The sequence below is a fragment of the Artemia franciscana genome, chromosome 21, assembly GCF_032884065.1.
Source record: "Artemia franciscana chromosome 21, ASM3288406v1, whole genome shotgun sequence".
In the NCBI taxonomy this organism is placed as follows: Eukaryota; Metazoa; Arthropoda; class Branchiopoda; order Anostraca; family Artemiidae; genus Artemia; species Artemia franciscana.
In genome coordinates, this window is record NC_088883.1 from 16,890,820 (window position 1) to 16,904,876 (window position 14,057).

At 35.5% G+C, this 14,057-nt stretch overlaps 1 protein-coding gene across 5 annotated transcripts in view; it reads right to left on the bottom strand.

The window, feature by feature from the left end:
* Positions 1–14,057, bottom strand: part of LOC136040784 (uncharacterized) — a 74,330-nt gene that overhangs the window by 7,315 nt on the left and 52,958 nt on the right. For all 5 annotated transcript variants that reach the window (XM_065725110.1, XM_065725111.1, XM_065725112.1 and 2 more), the window contains exon 5: positions 3,789–3,960. In XM_065725110.1, the coding sequence (XP_065581182.1) occupies positions 3,789–3,960 (172 nt within the window). The remainder of the gene's footprint in view (positions 1–3,788; positions 3,961–14,057) is intronic.

A 14,057-nucleotide genomic window follows, 5' to 3' on the forward strand; every position in this document is an offset into this window, starting at 1 on the left:
ATCTATTTTTTTTGTTCCTAATAGCCTCATTAATTGTTACCAAATAATGTATTGCTTTGACCATGTCACATGCAACAACAATCGTGCTGTTAGATGACATTTGGAGGGTAGCGATACAGAGACGGATCTTTTTTTTTTTTTAAGGAAAAGGATTACCATTCAAGTTGAGTTGATTCAAAATAACAAAGCCAAATTTTTACTCTTAGGTAATAACTGAGATGTACTTGAGTTGTCAAACATCTTTGGTCCCCAGTCTTATAGATTATGAGCAAGCGTTTAATTCTGTTGATAAAAAAGCTTTAGCGAAGGTCTTATCCTTATATGGTAAATCAGACAAATACATTAAGGTGATTAGTGCTAAGTATGAGAAAAACACTGATGCGGGACCGTTTATCCGGATCATTTTGATGGACTTTGTCTTAAAGAGCACAAGAAAGGCAATGTGAGACCACGGAATCAAATGGGGAGGACACACTTTGCTGAATTTAGATTATGCTGATGATTTAAGCATCCTAGATGAAAGTGTTAGCAAAATGAATGATATTTAGAGATTTTACGAGTTCAGGATGCTAGAATAGGTTTGAAAATTAATGTTAAGAAGACTAAGGCACTAAGGCTAGGAATAAGTGAAGATGAAAAGGTAACGAAAAGATTGATCAGGTGGACAGCTTCATTTACCTTGGTAGTATTGTTAATAAGGACGGTGGGAGCACTGAAGATGTTAAAAGCAGAATAGCCTAGACTCAGGGTGTTTTTTCACAGTTAAAAAGACTTTGGAAGAACAGGAAGATAAATCTGCAAAGCAGGATTTAGAATTTAGAAGCTACAGTGATGACAGTAGTCAAATATGGCTTTGAAGCATGGGCGCTCCTAAAAGCGGACGAAGATTTGCTAGATTGCTTCCAGTGAAATTGCCTACGGATTGTTCTGGGTAACTAGCTGACTGACCGCATTTCAAACAGTAGGCTGTTCGAAAAGTGTGGTTCATTCCTGCTTTCTAGGGCTATAAGAGAGAAAGGTTGTATGGCTTGGGCACGTTCTGTGGATGAAGGATGACAGAAAACTGAAGATTGTTCTTCACGGCTAACCGTCAAGGGCTAAACGGAAAACAGATCGTCCAGGGCTGGGTTGAGAGGATGTCATCAAGAAAGACTTAAAGAAAATGACAACTTCCTCGGAGGGTGTAAAGAGGGAGGCTTTAAATAGATTGTGATGGAGGAGGAGCGTGCGCAGCTATGTTGGCCTCAGGGGGCTTGGTACCACGGCAAGGTATTAGAAGTAGTAGCAGTAGCATATCAAACAACAAGCTCTACGAAAATGGGGTTTGATTCTACTGTCCAGGGTTATAGTGAAAAAAAGAGATTAAGATGGCTAGGTCACGGGTGAAGGATGAGGGATGATATATTGCAAAGATTTTGCTTTTTGGCAATCCATCTATGCCTATCCTCAGATACATGTTTACAAATGGAGCCGGTCCTCTTTGTGCGGGAAGAGATTAAAGGAAAGATTTAAGAGAAATCTGTGCTTCATAGGAGGAAGTAAAGACTGAAGCTTTGAACATATTGGGAACAAGGAGGAGCGTCTTCGTCTGTGCTGGCCTCAGACAGCTTGATGCTTTAGTGATTTCTTAGTAATAGCAGTAGTGTTTTTTTTTTTTTTATTTAAGAATTCTGTACTTTTAGTTGTCAGATGTTCAGTTACACAGGAAGAGCCTTACGTACACTAAGGAACGTGTGAAGAAATACAGGCTGCTTCCTGAAACTCAAACTCTCCAGTAGTAACTTCCCCTCCGTACTAGTGTGCGGATGTGAACCTCAGGTGTTGACGTGGCAGCTAAGAAAAGCAGAAAACACATCTGGCGACTTGTGAATTGCCTTTGATAGACCCCTGACATCCACATAACTGATACGACCACTATCTGTACGTAAGATGAGGAAAAAGCTACTTATGACCGATAGAAGTAAAAATAACCGATGGTATTATTCGAATTACATGGTATGTATGGGTGAGGGACACATTTCCCCCATCCTCAGGAATAAACAGATATGAGCAACTAAAAATAACACTCATGTTAAGTTGAAGAGAAAGATGATATCCTGTAGAGGTCGTACCTGGAGGATCTTTGGTTTATATTACTCAAGAAGGTGTTATGGCGAGACACTGTTGTTGCCTTACCACCAGCCAAGCAGGAACACTGACTCGCGTTCAGACAATGAAAAAAGGAGACATGCACATAAAATAAATCTACTCTACCATTTGATTGTAACATCTTCCCTGCTGTACCATGCATAAAATAGGTAATATATTTTCATAACAAAGATTTTTTTGTATATCTTACATATCTTGCTCATAAACGACCTAAAAAATAAGACGGATCCAAAATAGACATTAGAATTATTTCCTGCATCCTATTGTTGGGTTTCTTACAATACCTTTTCAAGTTTAGCGTCTACCCATTAACCTTGATTATGGAGAGAATCAAATACGCATTACTGTAGGGCATTTAATTTTAAAGAGGTTCTATAAAATTTTTCATTTGTAACTACTTGAACTCTGCTCAGGAATAATCTGTAAGGCCAAGTACAGTCTCAACCACGAGACTGTGCACATATCCACTTATATGTGCAGGAACTTGGCTTGTTGCACGATTTTTTGAAGAGGTATTTGTCTTCATTTTTAAAATTGAAATTAAAACTGAGGCCGACTTGCACTTAGCAATCATGGGCATACATAAGACACCACGGAACATCGTGCCTTTTTTTTTTCTTTTTTTTTATCAAGCCTGATTTCTTTGATTTTAAAGGAAGCCCGAATTTTCTTCTAGTGTTTTATTTTAATGCTGTTTTTGTGATTACTGCTATTGATTTCACTGCTGCTATTTTGAGCGAATCTTGAAGTTGTTTCTATTATTTTTTCTGTTTATTGTTAGCTTCAATCTTAAGGCTAAATCACAATTTATATTGAACACTGAGCTAGAGATGAACTGGAGTTACTAATAACCACGAGCCTTAAGAATTCAAAAACGCACACGTCTTAAATATGCTAAATTTAAGAGTTGGAAAGTGTTCAGATTAGAAAATAACCTGATAATTTACGTTAGAAGACAATAAAGTTGTTCGAAAAACATTTCTCCCAATTGTTTTATTTCTATAGCGCTGTTTTACCATCACACTAACAAGGTCTAAGCAAAGTGTCGGCTTTTTCGATAACCTATTTATCACTCAAATAGGCTGTGACTTAAAACACTTAATCCCATAAAAGAAAAACTAAAAATTATGTTTGCTTATGAGTGACAATTCGAGGTACTTGAGACTTACTTGAAGAACAAATTAAGAAAAAGGACAAAAATAGAATTAAAAAACACCCTCAACAAAGGAAAATTGGAATAATCTGAAGATAATTAAACAGAATCTTTTTTAGCCCCTAAGTATACATAGGTCTAAAGAAATATGAAAACAAAAACAAACGGACAAATCGTAAAAACTTAGTAGAGGCAACATTGAGGGGCTAAAACAGATAAAACTGTAAAAAAAAAAAGTACTTTTGAGATATTAGTTCAATAAGGTTATGCAGAGAATTAGAAATTGTTAGTTAGGACGGTTGACTCCAAGACTGCAAGGTACCTTGTGATAGGGATGCTTGAAGGCAGAAATAAGTTTCTGAATTTAGCTCAGAATCAGCCTTCTATTTCACCTCTATTTCGTGGCTGTCTCGCACGCGCTGTTGGACAAACCCATTACCGTATTCTAGTCTTAATATGCGGTTCAATGGATCTATACTAAACATACCAGTAAAATTTGGTGGCTTGTTTGGTAGTGGACCTGATACCAGACGGACGTCAAGAGGGAGACTAAACGTCGACAGCAGCTGCTTAAGAGAATATACAAGACTTTCTGACTTAGAATTTTTGCTTGCTACTGTATAAAAATGCCCTTGAGAGCTCATTGGCACAAATACTACCTGGAATATAAATCGATTTTTATCAATTGTACTATTAGTTTGTACAAATAAAAGTACAAAATTAAAGGACTAGGTGATTAATTACACCCTCTCTCACACTGTATATGTTTTGAAAAATGAAAAGAAAAAAACAGGCGAATTATGCCAAATTACAGGGAATTATGGCGAGATTAATCAAAATCTTCCAAATCAGAGGGTGGAGGGGAGCGGGTTTCAAGTCCCCCACTCGTATGTGTCTGTCAATACGCTCAATATGTTTTGTTAAAAATTAACTTAATTTGGTATTAACGTAATTTGCATACTTAAAATTAGCATGAAACGTAGATTCTGTTGATGCATATATTGTAATGAAAATTTTGTTTAGTATAGTTTTGATTGGTTATTGATAAGGCGTCACACCTTACTAGCATTTTCTTACTATACACTGTTTAATCGGGGGGTTTCCTTAAATGTGAGGAAGGGTGTCGCTCTTCCCACTACCTCCCCTTATTGATCATGTTCAATTTTAAATATTAAAGTAATTTTCAAGTTTGCAGCTTGAAGCATCAAACTTTTATAAAAAATCTGAAAACTCAAAAATTAGTTTCAGAACCATCCTTATCACATTTTCAAAGGGAGTTCTTTTAGCAGTTTTTTTCAGTATGTAGTACCCCGGTCATATATTTGCGGAAAGAGAGGTGAGCTTTCAGACCAAAGCCCCAATATTCCTAGCTTAATCTAATAACAAACCCGGTAATTAGGATATGTCTGAGGAAAATTTTCCCTAATTCTCTTCACCCGCTTTCCGTATTTATCTGAAATACTTGTTACTTAAACTTAGGAAGTCTGTAGCTTAAAACGGATTTTTGAGGGCTCAGGTCCTTGCGTGCCACCTTCAACAGAGTGGCTCTATGACCCTCGCCACTAGTAGATAGTGCAGAACTATATACCACTATGCACAAATTTGTGAGGCTTTAAATAATCAACTCAGTCCAATAAAATTTACTTATATAATTGACCTTCTTCGTAGCTTTCGAAAAAAAACCTGTTTATGTTTATACATTAATTAAGAAAAAAAGTTTTTTTTTTTCAACTGAAAGTAAACAGCAACAATAAAATTTAAAACGAACAGGAATTCTTCCGCATATGAGGGAGGCTGCCCCTTCCTCAACCCTCGCTCTTTACGCTAAAGTCTTAAAGTTCTTTAAAAATGTTTCTGTTCAAATTCACCGGCCTTAGTGTTTCAGGAGTCGTTCTTAAAAAATTTGGACAAAAAGTAAAACTTTGGCGTAAAGAGCGAGAAATGAAAAAGGGGTAGCCTTCCTTGTAAGCAGAATCATTTCTGTTCGTTTTAAGTTTTAATATTGCTCCTTACTTTCAGTTGAAATCCCTCTCTCCGGTGTAAAATTTCCCCAGGAGAATTCTTCCAAGAAATATTTCTCTTCACGAAAAATTCTTCTCATGGAAAATCCCCCCCGCCACAAAAATGTTCGTACTTTTCACATGCATTAATTCAAAAACGTTCAGAAATTAAATTAAAAAAATAAGTTTTTTTAATTGAAAGTAAGGATCGATATTAAAACTTAAAACGAACAGAAATTACTCCGTATATGAAAGGGGCTGTTCCATCCTCAACGCCCCGCTCCTTACGCTAAAGTTTTTTACTGTTTTAAAAAGTAGAGTTGAGATAGTTGAGTAGAGTTGAGGAAATTACAGTCCCCCTCCTTGAACAACAAGGAAAATCGCTTTCTTGCATCGGTAGTACTGATTTGTTTCCCGTTTTTTTTTTTTCGTTTTTTTTTTTTTTTTTTTTCAGCAGGCCTAGCGGGCTATCAGAACATCATAGAGAGATGCTTAATGGCTCATTCAAAAGCTATCTCTCATATCTACGTACTTTTTATAAATTCTGCCATCTGCAAGTATCAAATGGTACTAAAATGGCACTTACTCAAGGAGTCTGTGCCATTTCTCAAGGAGTGGCAGTAGTAGGCTATCAGAACATCGTAGACAGATTTTTATAGCTCATGTAAAATATATTGTAAATATCTACATTCTCGTTATAAATTCCACTATCTGAAAGTTCCATATGGCACTAAAAATGGCACTTTGGATTCCAGGTCTCATGTGAAAAAGCTGTGGCTACTGGGCTAGCAGAACTTGTAAGACTGATGTTTAATGGCTCATTTGAAAGCTATTGCTCAAATATACATGTATTTTTATCAATTTAACCGTCCGTAAGTGCGATATAGCACTAAAACAACACTTTTGTGCCACTTGTTAGGTGGAAAAGCTCTGAAGTACAGACCAGGTACTATTGTAATAGCTTTGTTTCAGAACCCTTAACTAGAGATTTAAAAGAACCTCTTCCGTACACCCAACGTACTTCCCCTTCCAGCTCCCTTGGTAAGTTACATATATCTTCTGCTCACCAGTAAGCAACTGAAACTTTAGCAGGCTACCACACCAGCGTAGATAGATGTTTGATGGCTTAGTTAAAAGTTATTACTTATACTTATTAGGTTTTACAAATTCTACCATCTATTAGATTTCACAGATTTCAATGTTAACTAGTTTCTGGGGAGAATTAACAATGAACTCTTTGTCGTAGTTGAAGCATTAGCTGCAACCTAGTAAAGAGCGAACCACAACCCTTAGTAACTAAAAGTTAAAAAACGTTAAAACAGTTTTTTTTCTTCTTTTTCCCAGTCCTAGCGGGTTACGAGATGCTTAAGAGCTCATTCAAAAGCTATTCCTCATATGTACGTGGTTTACATAAATTCCGCCATCTACAAGTCCCACAGGGCACGAAAAAAGGCACTTTGTATGCCGTTTCTCAAGGGGTGGGGCTAGCAGGCTACCAGAACATCTTATATAGATTTTTGATAGCTCATATAAAAAAATATTCCTCGTATCTACATTCTTCTTATAAATTACACTGTCTGCAAGTTTCAAATTGCGCTAAAAACGGCACTTTTGGTGCCATGTCTCAAGTGAAAAAGCTGGAGCTAGTGGGCTACCAGAACTTTTTAGAGTGATGTTTAATGACTCATTTGAAAACTTTTGCTCATATCTACGTGCTTTTTATCAATTTTACCATTCGTAAGTGAGATATTACTCTGAAAACAGCAGTTGTGATGCCACTTCCAAAGTGAAAAATCTTGGAAGCATTATGCTCCAAACCCCTTAATTGGAGGTTTGAAAGAACACCTCCCACATGTTCCTCCTCCAGGCCCCCTTAATCAGCAACACAACTAAAGTCCTACAGACACCAATATATTAAATTACATTAATAGAGGCGTGGTTCTGTTAGTACAGCGCTGCACTTCAGAATTAAGATTATAATGCGTTCGATTCTAGCTTGGATTATTTTTTTCAATCATGGTTTTTCCCTTCTTATGATTACTTTTCAGAAAATCTTCTATTTTGCAAATGTGATGCGCTCATTATTTAAAACATATCTAAGGAAGGCTCATTTTAAACCTATTACTTATATATCCATGATTTTTATCAATTTTACCATACATAAATGCCATATAGCACTAAAAACGGCACCTTTGGTGCCACTTCTTAAGTGAAAGAATTTGGAGGCATAAAACAGTAACTTTGCAATAACATGGTCCAAAGCCCTTAACTGGAGGTTTATAAGAACCCCTCTCATATACTCCCCTTCCAGACGCTCTTAGTAAGTTTCATAAATCGCCTACTCATCTTAAAAATAAAAGATTATTGCGAAAACAAATTAACTAAAACTAAAAACTTTCTAACTAAAAATCTACCAAAAATTAAGCTTGAATGATCAACAGCTTTGAACTGAACCTTCAAACTTCACTCTGTGATGAAGCCTGTGTGATAGTTTTAACGGTGCTAACTGAGGGGAAGGGACGCCCTTGTCCTCTTAGTTTTTTTTTTGCTTCTGCCTAAATTTTGAAAAACACCTTTTTGGTCATTTCATTGGAAAAGGCACTTTTTCCATTTAAAAAAAGGGTGGGGGGAAGCAACCGAAAGTGCACAAACCATATATTGTTTTGTGAAGTGTGGATAATGAACTTTATGTTATAGACCGAAAGTTTGTCGTGGCTCTGAAGATTGTTTGCAAGTATTTTCTAGAGGTGTGTTACCTCCCTAGATTGGCGATAATTAGAAAAAATAAGTTCTCAACTGAAACTAAGGAGGGACATTAAAACTTTAAACAAACATACATTATTCCGAGTAAATAAAAAAGGTCATGGGAGCGTTGTTTCTACATTAAATTTTAATGAAAAACAAACAAAGATTAATTTAAAAAAAGAAAAATTCCAAGGGAAGTAAAGTGTAGTCGAAACTTAAAATGGACAAAAATTATTACTACATAGCCTATCTAATATATATCAATAAAACTAGTACAAATAAACCAATTACTTATGTCTCCTTATGCTTTTAGGATTATAGAAAACTAGCCTTTTACTGAAAACAAATATTAATATAGGAGTTTTGGAACAGTAAGAGCAAACCAATTAAGGACACTTTTTACAGAGGAAAAATATTGTCAATCCCTAGTAGGATCAATCCCTTTTAAGATAAGGCAACAATCCATTATAGGATTGGTTCTTCACTTTTTTACTTTTAATTTGGTATCACTTCTGTACAATGCCTCAGTTCAATGACAGGCTCTCGTTTTGGTTCTGAAAAGGACATGTGGTGATTAGTTTGTTGACAAGTTCGAAGTAAAGCCATTTTGATAGTTTTAGGACTATAGACTAGCTTTAGAATTTGTACCATAGCTTGAAATTCACTGTTGTATAGAGAGAAATAATCGGATTTCCAGAGTTCATATTATGTCTTATTTGATCTTCATTTCAAGTAATATTAAAGCATATTTCTTTCATTTTAAGATTGTATGTTACTCGCTATTGGTACTATAGCTGGAGTGATGAAAATCCTACTCGACAAATCAATCTAATATTTCTTTATGCTGTTCAATTACTTAGCGATTATTAAAAATATATTTAATTATACGCTTATGTTTTGAAGTTAATTTTAATTGTATACTGAAAGTTACTGACGTCACAACCGGTGTAAGACTATGAAAAGCTTTATAGATTCATTTACTGTTGTCAGGCTACATACTCACTTTTGACTTCCAAATCAAGAATCCTATTTTTTATATTTGACTTTTATGTTTTCATTAAAGCGCTTGTTTTCTATAATCCTGATAGCATAGGGAAACATCATTTGTACTGGTTGTATTGACATGTATTTGATAGGCTGTGAATAAATAATTTTTTCCGTTTTAAGTTTTAACTTCGCTCTTTACTTCCCCCGGAAAAACTTGTGTTTCTTTAAATTAATTCTTATAAAAGGGCGAGTCCCTTATTCCAAAACTTATCATTATTGGCTCGTAAGGACTACGCTACGAGTATAGGAAATAAATGCGCGCAATTCAAGGAAAACAGAGAAAAAGAATCTCATTTGCAAATGTGCATCAGTTTAAAAGAATATACTCATTTTATTTTTGAATTACTAATAAATAACTTATTTGTTAAAGGGGAAATAAACTGCAGAAATAGTCTCTTTTCGTCCTATTTATGATACAAGAAAAATTCGTTTATTCCATCTCTGTTTACAACCTATCCTGACTCCACCTTTGGGAAATAGAGCTATGGAAGAGCCGAATTAGACGGCTCTCCCGACGTTTTTATTTATGCAATACAGACCTTTGATCTTTAAAGTGTACACTTACTTCAGGTAAAGAGATACCGCATTTTGAGTGCCACAAATAAGCCCAGCTATAACAATTAAACGTTATTGTAATAGAAAGAAATCTTAATTCACACATTAAGAATAACCTGTTTTTGTTTAATTGCTATACTGATGAAACAATTTAATCATTTTTTTCTTATAAGGTTCAGCACGATTTATTACAAGTCATGAGACAAAGCTAACACCCATCTCAGGCTTCATCCAAATCAAGTTTAACTGGTCATTGACTTCGATCGTAACGTAGATAACTTTTCTAATGTCTCTAGTTGGTTCCATAAAAAAAAACGTTTCCCTGATGAAAGCCAATAGTGAAGTTGCCACTATTTCAAACGAACAAAAATGACCATATCGCAGTTTATGCAACATAATTTCGAAAAACTGTTTCAAACAAACTGGCTCGTGATGTTTCCCTTGATTGTGATAATTTTGAAAAACTAATGCTTTTTTATTGCGCCATTAATATGTATATTTTCAAAATTAGTCAAGATGAAATAGTTCAAATTATTAGTTATTCGATTTAGCTACGAAAGCATCTTTTTATAAAGACTATTTAGGCTATCATCTTCAGATACATTGATCCCTTTGGTTGACTATTGACAGATCAGGATGATGGCATTTCTATGTTAAATTTATAAATAGTATATAAATGTAGCAACTAGCTTCAGACAAGTCCTTAAATAGCTCTTCATAATGTCCCAGTGCCCCACTAGTGCCAGAGAAAAAATCAGAAAGAAGAAACAAAAAAGGAAAGACACATCAATGCTTCCTATACAAAAAGTGATTTTTCTTGTTGTTCGGGTTGGGGGCTGTAATTCTCTTGCAAAAGAATTTCGGATATGGTGATTCCAATGGTTCACTTTTCATTTTCATCTTAATTTTAGTTTTTCTTAGTGTGGCAGCATTTTGTAAAAGATGGGTTTTGGTTTTGTTCGTGAAAAAAAAAGATTGGTTTCAGGCTATTTTCCGAAATTCCAATAAATTTGTTTTTTCAGTAATATCTTACTATTAAGATTATTCAGAATAATGGTTACCGTTTCTGGTTCAGCTGTGCATGGCAATTTTTTTTCCACTTTTTTTTCCAAAACGCATTTTTAAACTTTTCCTTACTACGAGCCGTGGTTCACTCTTTACTGGGTTAAAGCAACCACCACAACCATGACAACAGATTTTTCTCCTTTTTGTACCTTATATATGATTACAATGCATACGCACGAATGTATATAAGGTAAGAACTTATTTCGGGGATGGAAGTGTTTGATGGGTACCAAAACCGCCACTCTGCACTTTTTTGTCCCAGACACTGCTTCATTCCCCCCCCCATAGTATCAGATCAAAGCTTCAAGCATTTTGTTTATAACAGTTTGAATAGTTAAAAGGTCCAATAAATATACTTCTGTTAAAGCTATCTACAATAACAAAATAATTCTTACGGTACTTCATTCTTATCAGAAATACTATTCAATCGATGTTCACATTTATCCTTATTTTAATTTGTGACGCACGTGACCCACGCAACCCCAGGGGCGAGGACCCTAAATTAAGCGAATTGCCGCTTATCCACGGATTAGTTTTATCAGAAAAATCACTGTAGCGCTACCTAAAGCAAAGAGCAACATGCCTCCCTTGCAGTAATTGTTGTTTTTTCCCTGAACCACTCAGTACATAAAAGGTGGTTGTAGAAACTTGGGAAGAGGCTAATTCAAAAGAAAATTCAAAGTTCTAGTTCGTCTTTTCAAGAATTGAAAGTCACTGGAGGACAACCAGCGCCATCAAACACTCTTATTTCAGCCCACCCTTCTTCTCGTAATCCCTAAGTCATCTGATCAAAATTTTTGAGATAACATATATGTCTCCGGGATGAGATGACCCCCACTGCGCCTGAACCAAGGGCTGTAAATAACGTCAATTGTTTACAAATAAACCTTAGAGTGAAAGGGGGCATTATTATTTTCTGAGTAGAAACAGCACAGATAGATCTAATCACCTATATATTAGACACAATTCACTTCAAACTTCTGTAATAATTACTTCAACATAATCTCCCCCGTAAGGTTCCATGGTCAGAAAGATTTAGCTCTTTAGAACCACTATCCCAGCATCAACACCCTGCTCTTTACCTGAAAATTTACATACACGACACATTTTTTGAATTTATAATGTGCTTATAGATTCGTGTTGGATATTTCAGCGCAGCAATTTAAAAAAAAAAAAATTCCACCAGCTTGACGAATCGAAAGGGCTTTTATTCCAGAGTAATTCCTTCAAAGGATCACGCCCTACATCCCTTTGCGTATATTACACGCACAGATGCAGAATTGGAGGCATAGACATAAAGATAGGAAGCCTTGAGGACGGATACTGGGACTGGAGCTCGGGGTAAGTAAAGGTACGACGAGTGGTAAGTTAAAGGCGTAAATTTGTGCACACCTACGGTAGACAATGCGCTAACCCTTCATTTCTTTCTCTTGTAACTCGAAAATAAATCTCTCTTTCTTTGGCCATTAGATAAGACTTAGTGTTCCATTTGGATAGGCACAATTAATCTAGTTAATTGCCTAGAAATGTCCATTCTCGATATGGCAAGTATACAAACTACTTTTTTCTTAATTGAAATAAAAAAAAGTCTTTTTTTTAAATGAAAGTAAAGAACGTCACTAAAACTTAAAAGTAACAGAAGTTATTTCATATATGAAGAGGGATACCCCCTCTTCAACCTTTGATCTTTACACTAAAGTTTTACACTGTTATGCAGAAAGCATTTATGAGTGCATTTATGATTGAGCAGTCGTTTTTCAACCTTTGGGGACGAAAATTCAAGATTTAGCGTACAGAGCAGGGGGCTGAGGAGGGGGCAGATTACACGGAAGCTCGTTAAAGTTATATATAAGCACATAAGTATACTGCAAGCGAGTATTGCATTTGAGACTTGGGGGCGAGGCTAAAAAAAATACCGTTTCAATAGCTCTCACAATTATTGCTCTACAACATTTTGGTCCTGTTGCGCCAAAATTACTGCTTTATTGGCTAAACTGCTAGAATACGGCAATATCTCGTGGTATGATATCTTGTTTTACTCAAAAATAGAATTAGATCGATGAACCAACCTTTAGTAATCCGGGACTACTGGCCATGGATGGTTACATGAAGGACTATCCTTCTCAGGAACACTAAAAACCTGCATATTTTATCCGTAACTGCTTCAGAGTTCTAAAGGGGTCTAATAAATGTTCACTTCACTTGCATAAGTTCCTTTTGGGAGAGTGTAGATAACTTCGAAGACCACACTGCCTTTCCATGACGAAAGTAAAACAGTTCAAAATAGGGATGAAACCTTTTTATTGACAGTGAACAGATATAAAATTTAACTGGATATTTCGAACACATATACAGTGTTCATCATCAGCAGTAAAACTGACTGACCCCGTTTTACTGCTGATGATGAACACCGTATATGTGTTCGAAATATCCAGTTAAATTTTATATCTGTTCACTGTCAATAAAAAGGTTTCATCCCTATTTTGAACTGTTTTACTTTCGTTTGGGAGAGTGCTTATGCCCTTTTTTTGGGGAATTCAATTCCTATTTTAAACGATGCGCATTTACAGCTTTGGTGAAAAACTTGAAAATTAGCATATTTTAAATGTTCAGAATTAGCATAAATAATAGATTTTATGGCGTATGTATTTTAATCAAAACTTGGTTTTTTCGAGTTTCGATGTCGGCTAATCTTCAATTACTATCTGTTACTACTAACCGCTTGATCCATGGCCTTCGTAAATGCAAAAAAGGGTCAATCGACAACCTCTTTTCGAATGAGCCTTTTCCCAATTTTCTAGGACCATTGGTTCGATCCAATCGGCCATAGGAAAAACAAACAAACGAAGAAACAAATAAACACAACTCGGTAATAATAATCCTCTTCGGAAAAAAAATACGAATTTTGATTTTTCTGTGGGTAGCTTAAAATTTAAGGGATATTGAATATTTACCATCACCATAAAAAAATCAATTCTTTTGATGTGCCTCTTTTTATCCTTACTCACTCCTTACTGACAATTCGCACCTTACTTATAGTTTGTTACCACAAACTGTTTCACAAATAAACAAAATAAAACCGAAGATTATTGTTGATGGGAACAATGCTCAATTCAGAAGTAGTTGATAAAAATAATTGCATTATCATCATCAAGTTATCAGTAGGAGAGGGGGGGCAGCAGTTTGGAACTTTCCTTTGATTCATGAAAGATGATCTGTTAACGAATCTTTTAATCATTTTTAAAGGCCAAGGAAACAATTTACTTTGAAGGAACAAGTGAAAAGGCAGTGCTTAGTTGCCTCCGTTTGGCCCTCAGTCGGTTTTTAGCCTAGTTATTAAGCAG